At 47.6% G+C, this 15,348-nt stretch overlaps 1 protein-coding gene across 1 annotated transcript; it reads left to right on the forward strand.

Annotated features, from left to right (window-relative positions):
• Positions 1–5,623: 5,623 nt before the first annotated feature.
• Positions 5,624–9,430, forward strand: HEY1 (hes related family bHLH transcription factor with YRPW motif 1). The gene is made up of 5 exons (XM_086696076.1): positions 5,624–5,872; positions 6,135–6,210; positions 6,343–6,426; positions 6,716–6,797; positions 7,690–9,430. The coding sequence occupies exons 1-5, from the start codon at positions 5,784–5,786 to the stop codon at positions 8,271–8,273; spliced, it is 915 nt and encodes a 304-aa protein (XP_086552202.1). The 5' UTR covers positions 5,624–5,783; the 3' UTR covers positions 8,274–9,430.
• Positions 9,431–15,348: the final 5,918 nt, after the last annotated feature.

Consider the following 15,348-nt stretch of genomic DNA (forward strand, 5'->3'; position numbering starts at 1 on the left):
AAAAAAAAACAACATAAATTTCTTGAAGGAATTGGTCTCTCAAATTAGTGAGCAAAGAACTTTCAAAGCAGAAGTTATATTACCAGAACTCAACAATACTTTTTATTAAGTTGCTTTTTACTTATGCTCAATTAAAAAAAATTTTTTAAGTTTATTTATTTTGAGAGAGAGAGAGAGAGAGAGCACAAGTGAGAGAGGGGCAGAGAGAGAGGGGAGAGAGAATTTCAAGCAGGTTCTGTACGGTCAGTGAAGAGTCTGATGTGGGGCTCGAACTCAAGAACCATGAGATCATGACCTGAGTGGAGATCAAGAGTCAGATGCTTAACCAGCTGAGCCACCCAGGTGCCCCTATGCTTAATTTTTTTATGGGTCGAAAGCAAAATGCATCTGTCCTTAAGCTAGGACAGAATTTCCCAAAGTCTGTTTCTTGGGTATGCTATTTCAGTGGCCTATTAGCAGATATTATATGAACAAAGGGTTCCATGGCTAATGAGTTTGGGAAGTGCTGAGTTAGACACATGTAAATGAGGATTCTTTATTAAGGACTTCTCAGAGCATGCATGCTCAAGTGTCCTGAGCTCTCCAAGAATTTCCCAAATGTATTTGAAAACAGATTCTTTTATTTACAGAGTCTTGAGGGATTAATGGTCTGTGAAATGCACTTCAGCATTTTAAATACCCCTCCCCCGCCTCCCCCCCCCCCCCCCCCCCACACCTTTTAAAGACAGTACCATCTTGAGGAATTCACTGGCAGGAACAAGAAGACCTACAGGTGGGCCTTTTAGGTGGCCCAGCAAAGGTCAGGATGAAGGAGCCCGTGTTATTACCATCATCGTCATCATAACTCACAAGCACAAGACATAACATTTGTATAGTGTTTTACAAAATGCTTTGTCTCATTTTACCTCTCACAATAAATCCAAAACAAAAGCTGAGGGACTATTCTTATTTACAGATGAGAAAATGGAGGCTCAGAGGAGAGAGGTATGATCACAGGCCCGAGGGCCCATAGCTGGGAAAGAATCACTCAAACCCAGGCAGGCAACTGGGAATCCTCTCCTCCTCCCATTGGGCCACACTGCTGCCGGCTGGGTTTCCAATTAAACAATTCCCTCAGGGTGAACACCAAGGTGTCTTACATCTGACCTCAACCAAGGGAGTTGATAGCGGAAGTGCACTTTTGCGTGGCATGACGTGCCACAAGGCAATCTGGTGATTGAGACAGCATCTACAGAGCAGCAAGCATGAAGAACAGAGGGAAACTGGCATTTAGTCAAAAGTTTGGTATGACAATTTTGGGAGACTCTGTCTTGTGGTTTCTGATTTGGGATGTTCTCAGAAAGAAGCCATTTCTGAACTCCAGAAGTATGCAACTTATTTATACATATATTTATAGCACTGCATGCTCAGGGGCTCTTCCTTCCTAAGAAACTCAAAAAGCACAACTTTCACTAATAATGAATAGCAGTTGCTTATTTTTAAGCTCTACTCAAAATAAGCTAGTGCTGTTAGCAAGAGCACAGGTTCTTTCTCGTCACCTTTCAAGGATATTACGTTCTGGAGACACTGCTTTGAATATATCCAATTACTAGATTCCGCCCCCCCCCCCCCCCCCTTGCAACCTCATTAGATGTGTAACAGTTTCAGAAGAAAACTGAGGGGTAACCCAATGCTTGGTTTACTCATTGGTAAATCAGGTATATTAATAGCTAATAATGATAGCTGCTGTTTATTATGTGTTTCCTCTTGGCCAAGCACCATTAAGATGCTTTATATAACTGATGTTATATAATCTATGACGTTGGGAAATTGTTTTTATTAATTCCCCATTTTATAGATAGGAGAATCGGGGTTTAAAGAGGTTGAGTAACTTGCCCACTGTTGTGTGGCCAAGACTGATCTGTGTCTTTACCACACAGTCTTGTGAGCAGCTTGATAAAGATTGGAGCTTTTCGGCTCATCGCTCACGCCTGGCTCAGTGGCCAGCACACAGTAGGGGCTTTACACAAGTGTGTCGAGTGAATGCATGAACCAGCAAGACTCAGGTGTCTCATACATTGGCTGGATTCACCTAAAAGTGGTTTTAACAAAGCTGTTTTGCCTGTGACTGGATAAAGCAACTTGCTTAAGAGCCCAGACAGAGGCAGCCCCTCTCTTTATCCAGGCGGCAGGTGTAGTCTTTGGCCCTCCTGCATACCTATTTAATCATGATCCCACCAGCAAACCAACAGAGAAAGGGCTTCATCCAGGACACCACGGTAGGGACCTCGACAGTGGCCAAACCTGATGAATCAAAGATTCAGGGCCTTTTCCTGGGTGGTCCCCTGCCCAGCTACTGCTTGTGTCCCTTCCAGCCAGTTGTGGCCTTAATCTTTCAGATGGAAATGCTGGGACTGCAGTTTGAGGATGGGCTCTTTCTGGAGATATCACTGGTTCACCTCTGGGAAGGCCCCACCTGGGCCTGGCCTTGGGAGCGAATTCCTAAATCTGTAGTATGTGTCTCTTCTGGGGCATCTTGAGCATCCCTTCTGCAAGAGAACACAGAGAAAGGCAACCTGATGGATTATTATTAGTAGATAAGTAAACCCATTTTCCACAGACAGGTAAGGAAATGGGCCTTTGTGCATATTTGAAAAGGCTGGTCCCACAGGACAGATGAGTTATGAAAAGCAACATTTTCCTAAGGGGCTAGGCCTAGGCAGCCCCACTCAGGTTGGAGACAAGGCTGCTTTTGCAGGTTGTGTCTTGCTCAGGGGACTGCCAAGAAGTTTAAAGCAGTTCTCTACTCAAGGCCTCCAGGGCTAAAGCCCCTCTACTCTGCAGGTGCTGGAAAATTGGGCCTCATGCTCTCAGTCTGCCTGATTCTACTACTGATGGGAGGGCCTCAGCCCCTTCTTTTGTAGTTCTAACTGAAATAGCTAGACCTAGAACCAGAACTAGACTCTGACCTAGTTCTTAAGTGCCTTCCCAAGCTCAGAAAAGTTCTTTCCAGACCCCATGAAGTATCTTCACCCCTTGTTTTTCCTTGTCAAAAGATGCTTCCAAGCATTAAACCCATTTATAACAATTTTACCTGTTCATTGTCTATCTCCCCCCTAGGATGTGAGTTCTAGGATGGCAGGAGCCATAGCACTTTGGGGTCATCATTCCATTCTCAGGCCCTAGCACGGGGCCAGGCACACAGAAGGCACTCAGTATTAGTTGGATGGATGAGTGAGAGTCAAGATTAAGAAGCAGGAGAGATTTAACAGTTTAATGTAGACCTCATTTTTGACAGCAAAGTAACACTGAATGTGGGATTAATAGTTTGCTTAGGTACCAATGTGGAGTCAGGAATCCTCAACCCCACTTTGTCTTTTCTTCTCATCCACCTATCCATGTCCGTACAAGGCAGCAGAAATAGGCCAAAGCCGGAAAGTCTCGCTCACTGTAGATTCCAGAGGTTGGCAACCACAGAACCACAGAGGGTTAGTGGACACACTAATTTCTAGGATAGGGTGGCCTGCCACTTTGGGGAAAGAAATGGTGTCAGAGGGACTTCTGAAAGGCAGAGGGGAGTAGTGGATGGTTTCCTATGCCTGGACCATTCAGTTCTGGAGGTGGGGGAAGAGGCAGGTGGCAGTGAGTGATGTGCTTGGCTGAAGACTGTGGAGGCTGGAAAGGAGCCTGGGAGGCTGAACCTCTAGCAACCCCCAAAGAGCTGTTGCCTGTGAGTAGGGGCAGAGTAAGCAGACAAAGGCATTGATCTTGGATGGACAACTGACAAGTGGCATGCCGGGGAATTTCAGGGAGCAAGGGCATGTGGTATGCCAGCAAGAAAAAATCCAACATAGCTTGATGGAGGGACCGGCCTAGACAGGGAAGCAGAGGAGACCTAATGAAGAGCTGAGGGGCTGGAGGTGGAGGTGAAGTGAAATAAGAGTTCAGTGGGAGCCAGGAGGTGAAATACTGGGGGAGGTGAGGGGCTGAGAATCGAACAGACATATTAGGCTCAGGCCATACAGAGGATTGGCGTCTAAAATGTGTTAAGATGGCACTGAGATCACTAATTAAGGAGAGGTAGACACGGAGAAGCTATTCACACAAGTGAGAACATTTTTGTTATCCTCTATATCAAGTGCTCCCTCACTGACAGGACTGCAAGGTCAGCAGCCACAAGAATGGACCTGAGAGGAATACCAATCGCTCTGCTCCTTTGTAAGGGATAGAGAAGCCTGGATTTCCAAATTCAAAACACCCATCCGGCTGCTTCTACAAATCCCTGAATAGGGAATCAGTCCAGAGATACAGAATTTTTTTCCGCCAATATCTTACGGAGGACTTGCGTAACTCCACGGAGCTTCCAGTAAACACCAAGAACCCAAACCGGAGGTGTGCAGTGTGTGTATGTGTGTGCTGTGTGTCCAAGGGTCAGAGACGTGCGCTCCCGCAGTGAGGGCGGCCTCAGACGCAAATGCCCAGGCCCGCCACCCAGTCGCCCGCTGAGAGGATCTGGCCGCCAACTCCAGGAAACAAAAAACAACGACAAAACAAAACAAACAAAAAACCCCCCTCCATAATGGATATCCCCAGGGGTCTTCCCCCCCCCCCGAAAAAACGCGTTCCACTTTGTGGAACGTTCCAATTTGTGCGGAAATTATATGCACAAGGCAACTCATTCCATTCGGGAAGATGAGAAGTGCTGCAGAAGCGAGACTGGCTGTATGTGGGGACACGGTCCCCCAAACCGAAAGAGGACATTCCCAGAAACCTCGTCTTGCCCCTCCAAGCGCCGGCCCGTGAGGTGGTGGCCACTGTGGCCGCGCACGAACTCCGCTCTGCGGGAGCCCTGCAGCCTCCGCGCAACTGTCGGCGCGCCACCCGGCCAGGTGCAACGGGCCCGGCTCCGCCAGCGGCGCGCGCCTCCCGCCGCCGGGCACGGGTGGCCCCGCAGCCGAGATTTACCGCGGCGCAGGGCGGCGGTTTCCGGGGCCGCCCGGCGCCCGGGCTCCGATTACAGGTTCACACGGGGGGCCCGGCCCGCGGCCGCCCAGCCCCCGCCGGAGCGCCCCCGCGCGGCCCCGCTCCCCCGCCTGCCCATTCTTCTCCATTCATGCGGACGCCCAGCGCCGCCGCCGCCGCCGCCAGCGCGGCCGCCGTCGCCGCCGCCGGCCGCCCGGATTGGCTGGCGGCCGTGGCGCCGGCACTTTCCCACGGCCCGCGGCGCGTGCGGCTCACCGGCGGCGCTGCAGGCGCGGCCCTGGCGTGCGTCCAGGCCAATCGGGGCGCGCAGGGCGGGGCGGGGCCGCGGCCGCCGGCGGGCTTGTGTCCCGGCCCGGCCTCCCTCGCCTGCCCGCCGCCGGCCCACCGCCGCCCGCGCCTCCTCCTTCCCCCCGCAGTGGAGACCCAGCGGAGCCCCCGCGGAGCCGACGCACCGCCGCCGGGCAGGGGCCGGCGAGGAGGGCGGGGGCAGGGTTCGCCCTGGATCTTAGCCTCGCTCCGGTCCCTCCCCGGAGTGGCTGCCAATCAACGGAGCGAGAAGCCGGGTTGGCGGAGCGGAGGCTGTTGCCCAGGAGCCGCCGCTCCGCCCCTCCGCCTCCTACACCCCGCCTGCCCTCCCAGGGGACTTGAGTAGGGGCGCAGCGTGGGAAAGGGATGGTTGAATTTTAACCGGAGGCAGAGCGTGAGCGGGATCAGTGTGTGCGGAACGCGAGCCCCCGAGCGCGGAGAGGCGCCGCTGCTGTTAACTCCTCCCTGCCCGCCGCGCCGAACCGACCCTCCCCCGGAGCCCCCGCGCAACCAACATGAAGCGAGCCCACCCCGAGTACAGCTCTTCGGATAGCGAGCTGGACGAGACCATCGAAGTGGAAAAGGAGAGTGCGGATGAGAATGGGTGAGTTGGCGGCGGCAGAGCGGAACCCGGGCAGGAGGCGAGCGCCGGCTGGCCACGGTTGACAGCGGGCGAGGGCCCCGGGCACGTCTGTGCCCTCCACTGACCTCTGCGCATCTGGGTTATGCCCCTGTCCGGGGTGAGGGACGCCGGAGGCCCTTTCAAACCCAAGTTGCCAAAACAATCTGAGTGCGGGGAGGATGAGGGGGACCCCTCATATCACCTCCCCTGGCTTACAGCGATTCCTGTTTTTCCCCCCATTCAGAAACTTGAGTTCGGCTCTCGGTTCTATGTCCCCAACTACATCTTCACAGATCTTGGCCAGGAAAAGACGAAGAGGCGTGAGTCTCATTACAGTGCTTCTTGTTTTGTTTTGTTTTGTTATTAATTAATGGAAAGAACTACCTTTCTTCATTTTTGAAATTTACAGTCTTGATGGAAATACCCTCCTTTGTTTTGCCTGCTTTCTGCAGATCATTGAGAAACGCCGACGGGACCGGATTAATAACAGTTTGTCTGAGCTGAGGAGGCTGGTGCCTAGTGCTTTTGAGAAGCAGGTAATGGAGAAAGTGGGTAGAGCTCTCCGTGTAGCCATCCACACCTTCTGAATCCCTCCCCTCATTAATCTGAACCTCATCCGTGTCTCGAAAAATAACCGTATTGCTTTTGCGGAAGAGATAAATTCATATACAGATTCCAACATATTTTCTGAAGACAACTCATTTTGTTTTAGTTTGTACTTCTATGATTTAGGAAGCATACTGCATACGGTGCATATCTGTTTTAAGTTGTTCCCCAAAGGCACTTGGTGCCATATCAATTTTTTTCCCCCATTCTCTTCTCCAGGGATCTGCTAAGCTAGAAAAAGCCGAAATTCTGCAGATGACAGTGGATCACCTGAAAATGCTGCACACTGCAGGAGGGAAAGGTACATATCACTAATCTGGTGGCGGCCGAGGGCTCTGGGTAAAATGAGTAGATGCGGCAGGCCAGCCCTGGTGCAGTCGCTGCCTTGTTTTTCCTGTGTGCTTTGGGGGTGGGGAGAGAATGTTGTGTTGTGTACAGTTGTCAGTGCATTTGCAAATGCACATAGGATTTTCTCCAGTGAATGCATCACCCCAGTCCTCTTCGAACTAAGCTAATGCACCTTCTTTTGGAGAATACCTCTTATCTGCGAGGTGCCCGAAAGCTGTGACAGCCCTGATTAAAATCAGGTAGCTCTCACCACGTTTGTTGATTGCCATTTTGAGAAAAAGCCTTAAAAAAAAAAAAAAGTTATGGTCTTAATTTTATCTACAGGATTGAAAAAAAAAAAAAAAAGCTCCTATGACTCTTGAGGAAAGAAACCTGTTGTGGTTAGAGAAAACCTAACAGAAGGTGGGAGACCAGGGTCTGTGTGTCTGTCTCCAGCCGGAAAATGCTTTGCTCAGGACCAAGTGGCTAAAAGCTCCATGATGATAACTTACATCTGTGTGTCTAATGAATTTCACTGCTCTGTGGTTTCTCTGTCCTTGATGTATTTTTTGTTGTTGTTGGGGGAAAACATTAAAGGAATGAACATAGTTTCATCTGCTGGTAGGGTATAATTCCACTTTCTGCTCAGCAGTTTCTAATTGGGCTTTGAACTTACATTAGCAAACACTTCTCATGTTGATTAATGCAAAGACTTCGGTCAACTCCAAAATATTTGGACCTTCGTTAAGAGCCCGTGTATGCCGTTTTTAAGGATGTAGGTATTTGTTAGGAAGGGCTGCCTTTGGTATTGAAGAAATGCGGGAAATCAGCAAAGCCTGAGGTTTTTCTTTTGTTCTTTTCCTCAGGCTATTTTGACGCACACGCCCTGGCTATGGACTATCGGAGTTTGGGGTTTCGGGAGTGCCTGGCGGAAGTTGCCCGTTATCTGAGCATCATTGAAGGACTAGATGCCTCTGACCCGCTTCGAGTTCGACTGGTCTCACATCTTAACAACTACGCCTCCCAGCGGGAAGCGGCCAGCGGCGCCCACGCAGGTCTTGGACACATTCCCTGGGGCAGCGCCTTCGGACATCACCCGCACGTCGCGCACCCCCTGCTGCTGCCCCAGAACGGCCACGGGAACACTGGAACCACCGCCTCGCCCACGGAACCACACCGCCAGGGCAGGTTGACCTCGGCACATCCGGAGGCGCCCGCTTTGCGTGCGCCCCCTAGCGGCGGCCTCGGACCGGTGCTCCCTGTGGTCACCTCCGCCTCCAAGCTCTCGCCGCCCCTGCTCTCCTCCGTGGCTTCCCTGTCGGCCTTCCCCTTCTCCTTTGGCTCCTTTCACTTACTGTCTCCCAATGCACTGAGCCCTTCGGCACCCACGCAGGCGGCAAACCTTGGCAAGCCCTATAGACCTTGGGGGACAGAGATTGGAGCTTTTTAAAGAACTGATGCTGTAGAATGAGGGAGGGGAACACTCACAATCCCAGCTGAGCTGGGCTGTTGCCAACATCACCTTAAAGTCGTCAGTAAAAGTAAAAAGGAAAAAGGTACACTTTCAGAGGAATTTTGTTGAAAGACTAAAGGTTTGTTGGTTTACTTTTCCTTTTTTTTAATGTTTTTTTATCATATGTATTAGCAGTTTTTAAAAACTAGTTGTTAAATTTTGTTCCAAACATTAAATTGAAATAGTGAGTATAAACCAGCACTTGGTAATAGGTTTGTTCTGTGCCTAATTACTTTGTACACCTCTCTGTCGAAGAATGATTCCATTTTTGCCTCAGAGTTTTGGGAATTTTAACATTTAGTATTTTGGTCTGTTTTTCTTCTTGTGTAGTTGAAGTCTGTTTTTAGATTTAATTTTCCAAACCACTAAGTTCAATGTTAACATGATGCTATTTGTTAATAGTTTGACAATTAAGGTGTTGTATAGGTAATACTCTTTTGTGGGGGGAACTATGTTGAATTTTATATTTCTGAACAAAGCGTTGACAAATCAGATGATCAATCAGCTTTATCCAAGAAAGAAGATGAGTTCATTCTCTGCCTCCTGCAGCAGTAAGGTGAATGTATAACCCATCAGGGGCCCTGAGTTCATATGACCACCTTCCAGGACTGCAGTTCTGGCTTAGTTAGGAGAGAGCCACTTGGGGGTTGATCTCCATTTGGAGTTGGTGGGGAGGAGACTGCATAGGATATGCCTGCATTTACCAGCCCCACGCAATGCAATGAATTTTTAATCTCACGGATCTCAAATTCACAAACATTAACATGGATAAATGATCACGGTGTGCAAGTGGTCCAATCGAATAGTCCAGTGGAACCTGTTATAAATGCATAACCTAATTCTTCCTGAAACTGCTATGTTTTCTTTTAACTGGAAATCTTTATGTTGTGTTTTCCTTTTTGGTGCATGGCAACGTGGTTCTTGAGGTATTTAAAAAGGTGTGCTGCCTTCTTTTGGTTTAATTTGGTTCATAAAAGCATCAGTTCACAGGTTTATCCTTTTAGCAGGTGTAATTTAAACGACCTCCACTGAACTGGGTTTGACCTCCGTTGTACCGATGTGTTGTGACTAAATAAAAAAGGAAGAACAAACTATTCTGTATATGTCTTACATGCCTTGGCCTTTCCCTCTGTTGGCTAAAAGAAGATAAATTTTCCTCTCATTTTCATTTTGCTTGGTTACCAGTTTTCTTATTCATTATTTTGGGAATTCTAAACTGTGTGAATTTGCTACTGAATAAGGTGACTTCATTGCAGCGCAGGGCTTTAGCCTGACTCCCACAAGAAGCCCCTGCCCTTTCACTGTTATGTCAGATGATCTGGCCCTCAGCGGGCTAGGGAGACTCAAGTCAGGCTGGGAGTTGCAGGGTGGGAGAGAACTCTGCTGAAATCTTTTAAAACCGAGTTGACCAACATTTTTTTTTTTTTTTTTTCTGAGAGCATCTACTGTGTGCATAGTCCTGTGCTAAGAGAACAGAAAATTCCTTTTTTTTTTTTTTTTTTTTTTTTAACTGTAGCACAAGAAAAGCTAACACTGCCATCTCTGAAAGCCCATGCAGGGGCTGGGGAATCTGGCCTGATGAGCAGTGGCAGGCTGTAATTCTGCACCTGCACAGCTCCAGGAGTCTTTCCTTGTCTTGTTTCAAGGAATTTGCTTAACCCTTTAGATGCATTTGACTGAGCTGTGTAGTGACAAAGCTGACATATGCTTTAGGTTAGAACAAAACGCTACCAGAACAGAGGCAGTAATCTGGGCCCCCGGGGGAGAGGGGTGCCTTCCTATTGCCTTGAAAGTATCCCGCCAGCTGAGGAGTGCTGTCTCCTGGCTTGGAAGAAGTTTGCCTTGATCCTGAGGTTGGTGGGGAGGAGAGGGAGAAAACCCACTCTGGCAGATGACAAAATAGAGCTTGCCTTTTCTTTGCCCAGCCACAGAGCTCCTCCTCCCTGCTCTGATTGAAAAACGAAGACAGGAAGGCAGAGAAAAGTTTGGACTCTGAACTTGAGCAGCGCCTTCTGGGTCTCTGGGAAGAGACCAGAGACTGCAACATTTTTGTGATTGTGGGTCTCCAACTTTAGCTCTCACTCCAAGTTTCTCTGTGTGGCCTTGCATGTTGGCCCCTCTGGGGCTGCACGGTTCTGTTCTCAGCGCTGCCTGGGCCACGTACTTTCTGCCCATCATAATGCTGTGATGGAAAGTGTTAGGGTAATTTCTGCCAAGTGTCAGTTTAATTTTAGCCCCGTGATTTCAAATGGCATTAAAGCATTACTGAGCAGCATTGTGCTCAGGCTGCCTTAGGTTGTCTTACTCATACCTAGGCTTAGATGGCTGCTTATGCGGTAAGAAGGAAAGCCTGTCATTTTGGTGGCTGTGCGGAAAGCGCTGTGGCGCTGTAACACATGTGGCACCATCCGCTTGTCACGTCTGTGATCCCTGTATCATCACCTGCCTGGTACTTTGTCTTTGGAGGTGGGGTGCGGGGCAGTCATTTTCGAGATTACACAGTTTTCCAAAGAAATATTTTGGTTTCTTTTTATTAAAAAAATTTTTTTTTTCATGTTTATTTTTGAGAGAGAGAGAGAGAGAGTGACAGAGCCTGAGCAGGGGAGGGAGAGAGGGGGGACACAGAATCAGAAGCAGGCTCCAGGCTCTGAGCTGTCAGCACAGAGCCCAACCCGGGGCTCAAACTCACAAGCCATGAGATCATGACTTGAGCTGGTCAGACACTTAACCAACTGAGCCACCCAGGTGCCCTTGGTGTCTTTTTAAACCCCTCCAAGGTGACCGGTTTGTAGAAATAATAATGCAGGTGGAATGAGGTCTTCCCGGGAAACAGGATGGAATTATAATGATAAGCCGGGGGTATATAGAAAAATGAATGTAGGAAAACTCATTTCTATTTTGAACTGATACAGTAAGGAAAAAAAAAGAACATCAGGGTCTTTAGCATCAGCATACTTTTATACTATATATACATTTATAGTATTTCTACCCTTGTAAACAAAATTTTTTAGATGGCCCATAAATTTCCCTTATGAGGAAAATAATATCACTCATCACAAAGAATCTTGAAAGGTCTCAATAATTACTCATTTATTTTCATTATTATATGTATTACCATGAATTAATGACATGAACGATAGATGGGCAGAATTCTTGCATTAAAAAAAAAAACTTTTACAGAAAAATCCAAGAAGTGTCATTTCTAATTTATTCAGTATAGTTAAATTAGGATGTGATTTTTATTCAGCTCTTTTTTTTTTTTTTTGCCCTGCTCTGTTACTCGCTAAAATCATGATATTTTAAATATAGATTACTTATATTTAAAATCCCTCAGAAAATGTTATATCTCCTAGTTATACTTTTCCCCAGCCCTTCTGGTCTATAGGAATATCACAGCTTTGATGCCTTCATTAGTTTCCAGTGATGATTTATAATTAAAATAACTTCAGAGCTAATATCATCTGAGACACTGCTTCAAATGTGGCCCAATTTCTTTCTGAACGAAGCTCTGGGGAATGGGGGTGCCTTGGGAAGAGGACCCAAATCTGATTCCTGCTCTGCTTTTACCTAATTGAATGACCTTGGGCAAGACATTTAAACTTCTCTGGCCCCTGCTTTCCTCATCTGTCAGAGTGGCTGGACTCGATGGGGTCCTGGGCGCATGCTCACAAGGACAGGCACTATTGAGGAAAGATGCAGGGCCATTGGCCCGGTGGGTGCCGACCAACCACATGTTCCCAGCACTTTCCATCTGAAGGTCTGCCTGAAGGGCCACACCTGTTGTTCCTACATAGGAATTTTGGTTCGGTGTTGCCAGATTTTTCGAGTTTTTGAGAACATGTCCAATTTTAGATTTTCATGTGAAACAATCCAGTGTATATGGGTTGGTAACTAATTCACCAAAGCCTACCTGCAGGTAAGAACAGGCCTGTGGGCAGCAGCCATCTCTCAGCTTCTCTGGCTCTAGGCTCTAATCTGAATGGCTAGAATTTTATAGTATCTTTGTCATGCATGGCCTATGAATATGCTTGATGGGTAAACACTTGCTTAACATAAACAACGCAGTAATCAGGCAGCTGAAGGTGGTTTCGTGTAAAGAATATCATGTAAAGATAAGGGGCACAGGTTTTCTTATTTACTTCTGAGTTGTCAAATTTCCTCAAGGAGAGAGAAGGTAAAATCATTCTTCTCCTTGTAAGTCTGGCACTTCACAGGAACTTCTTTTGAAGGTGCACTCCACAGGGTCCTTGTGTTCACTTTATACCAGGGAGGAAGATGGGGTCTCAGCCCGGTGGCCTTGCATGAAAGAGCGGGTGTGTGCCTTGCCATGACTCAGCACGCTCAAGTCCTGAAAGGCGCCATCTGATTTCAGGAAGTAAGAAGTCTCAGCAAAGAGCAAGCTGTTTTGAACCTCAACTTGAAACATGATGCCTGCCTTGATCTTGATGAACTGCAGGGCTTTTCGCTCAGATGCTTTAGTGTTCTGTTGTGGGGCAGGGGCAGTGAGTGGGGAGAAGGAAGCAAAAGAAAAAGAAACCCAGGCCTCTCTGTTTAAGCTGTCTGTACGGACTGACGTGTATTTGTAGCAGAATCCTTGCCCCAGATCCACAAGTCCCAGAGAAATCCAGGGTAAACAGCGGTCCTGAGGTGGGTCTGGGGAACATGGGCAGGTTTCAGGATTTTGTGTTAATAGGCTGTAATATTATGCTTCTTTAGAGTTGTGTTGTAAAATTGCCCATTATGTTACTATTTACTACATTAGTATTTTTCATTAAGTGCTGTATGTTGGGTTTTGGCATAAACTCAAGTTAAAAGACCATGCCTAAATTTGAAAACTTAATGATTCCTAGCAGTTGTTAGGGTGGTCTATGGCTTGATTTAGCAGAAGAAACTGAAAAACCTCATATTAGGCTGAAAGAGATGACGGGTCCCCCTGAGACAGTTGATTACTAAAAATTTTCTGTAGTGACTTCTAGGTTAGTTGTGTGTGTGTGTGTGTGTGTGTGTGTGTGTGTGTGTGTGTGTTTTACTATCTCCCCTAGGGCATGGTTTTGTCTGTGGTGCGTAGGATTGTTCATGAATGTGGAATTGAATCATAAAATTAAAGAATGACATATCTGAGCCTTTAATCATCCGCTTAGACTCTGTTTCCTATCGCTCACCCTTCCACCCCTCTGCTGCAGCCATACTCACTGTTTGCTGTTGCTGGAACATGCCAAGTATGTGCTCACCTCCAGGTTTGTACACTGGCTTTCCCTATGCCTGGAATGTTCTCTCCCCTCGCCCGGCTATCTTCTAACCCAGCCATGATCTGTAGTCTACTTGGCACTCTGCTCAAAGCTGCCTTCCCATGCAGTCTTCCTCGAAGTCTACTTAAAACAATAACCCACCACTGAGCCTTCTGTCCCCTCCTGCCACCCCCTACCCCCTTTCCCCTTTTGTTTTTCTCCAGAGTGCTTAGGTAGCATTATCTGAAAGAACATCCAATATCCAATTCATCAATTATCTGTTTAATGTCTGTTTTGCCTGATTTGTTCACTTTTAGAGGTCTGTCCCTTAAACAGTGCCTAACATATAGGAGACACCCAATAAATATTTGTTGGATGAATTAGTGACTCCAATCCATCCCCTTTGTTACCACTAAGAAGCAGAGCAAAGCAGATCCAAACAGATGTCTCTATCCACCACTCCCCTGCAATCTTTTATCTTCAAAACTACCAGGGAGACACCTGGGTGGCTCAGTTGGTTAAGTATCCGACTTCAGCTCAGGTCATGATCTGTCGGTTCCTGAGTTTGAGCCCCGTGTCAGGTTTTGTGTTGACAGCTCAGAGCCTGGAGCCTGCTTTGGATTCTGTGTCTCCCTCTCTCTCTACCCTCGCCCTCTTGCACTCTGTCTTTCTCTCAAAAATAAATGTTAAAAACAAAACAAAAAACAAAAAAAAAACTACCAGGGAAGGTAATCTCATGTTTCACTTCAGTAGTTTCTCATCACTACTATAAAATTCTGCTTTAAAAAAAATCCAACTTGATCTCCATTCTTCAAGACTCTTTCCTTTTTTGTGTATGCTTAGTGGGGTTTGAAGGACTTTGGCCACTTTTAAAAAAAATTTTTTTTTTCAACGTTTTTTTTATTTATTTTTGGGACAGAGAGAGACAGAGCATGAACGGGGGAGGGGCAGAGAGAGAGGGAGACACAGAATCGGAAACAGGCTCCAGGCTCCGAGCCATCAGCCCAGAGCCCGACGCGGGGCTCGAACTCACGGACCGCGAGATCGTGACCTGGCTGAGGTCGGACGCTCAACCGACTGCGCCAGCCAGGCGCCCCTGGCCACTTTTTTATATTCCCCACAAAAGACCCTACTCTTCACTGAAGGCATTCAGTTCTGAATTCAAGATCGCCTCCACCTTCTTGCCAGTTAAGGGGTCTAAGCATTTGGATCTTGCCACATTTCAGGCCAAGCATTTGAGGTGGGGTGGGGGAGCACAGCATCTGCATTCATAGAAACGGAGAGAATAGAAGTTCTACCGCGGGGACAGACCACATCCACCCAGGGTGCACAGGAGAGCAACACGGATGAAATATTTAGACTCAATGTGACAAGTTCAAAGGAACTACAGTCTGGAATAAGTTGGAGGCTGAGGGACTGACATGAAAATTCTTGCTTTAAGATGCAAGGACGGAGCCTTATATAAGTAGAGGCCAGTGGTACTCAGGTGGAGACCCACACTCTCACAGAGAACAGAGACAATGTTGGATTGTGTGGGGAGGTCATTCATGACCTTGATTCTGACCATCAAGCAGCAATGGGTTTGAGGCAGGATTCCGAGTGCAGCTTTTTTTCTGCTGAGGGCACAGAGCAGTAGGTACCCCACATTCTAAAGAACCAAAGCCCAATTGGGGCCCAATACCTCCTTTGTGATTTTTTTCTTTAATGTTTATTTATTTTTGAGAGAGAGAGAAAGCGAGAGAGACAGAGCGCAAGCAGGGGAGGGGCAGACAGAGAGGGAAACA

This window comes from Puma concolor, chromosome F2, assembly GCF_028749965.1.
Source record: "Puma concolor isolate L17-30 chromosome F2, mPumCon1.1.hap2, whole genome shotgun sequence".
Classification (NCBI taxonomy): domain Eukaryota; kingdom Metazoa; phylum Chordata; class Mammalia; order Carnivora; family Felidae; genus Puma; species Puma concolor.

What these genes read in the sequence shown, in the direction of transcription:
- HEY1 (XM_086696076.1), top strand. Translation starts at nt 5,784, where the DNA reads ATGAAGCGAGCCCACCCCGAGTACAGCTCTTCGGATAGCGAGCTGGAC. An exon ending in CTAGTGCTTTTGAGAAGCAG is followed by an intron (nt 6,427 to 6,715) that starts GTAATGGAGAAA and finishes TCTCTTCTCCAG; the next exon opens with GGATCTGCTAAGCTAGAAAA. An exon ending in GCACACTGCAGGAGGGAAAG is followed by an intron (nt 6,798 to 7,689) that starts GTACATATCACT and finishes TCTTTTCCTCAG; the next exon opens with GCTATTTTGACGCACACGCC.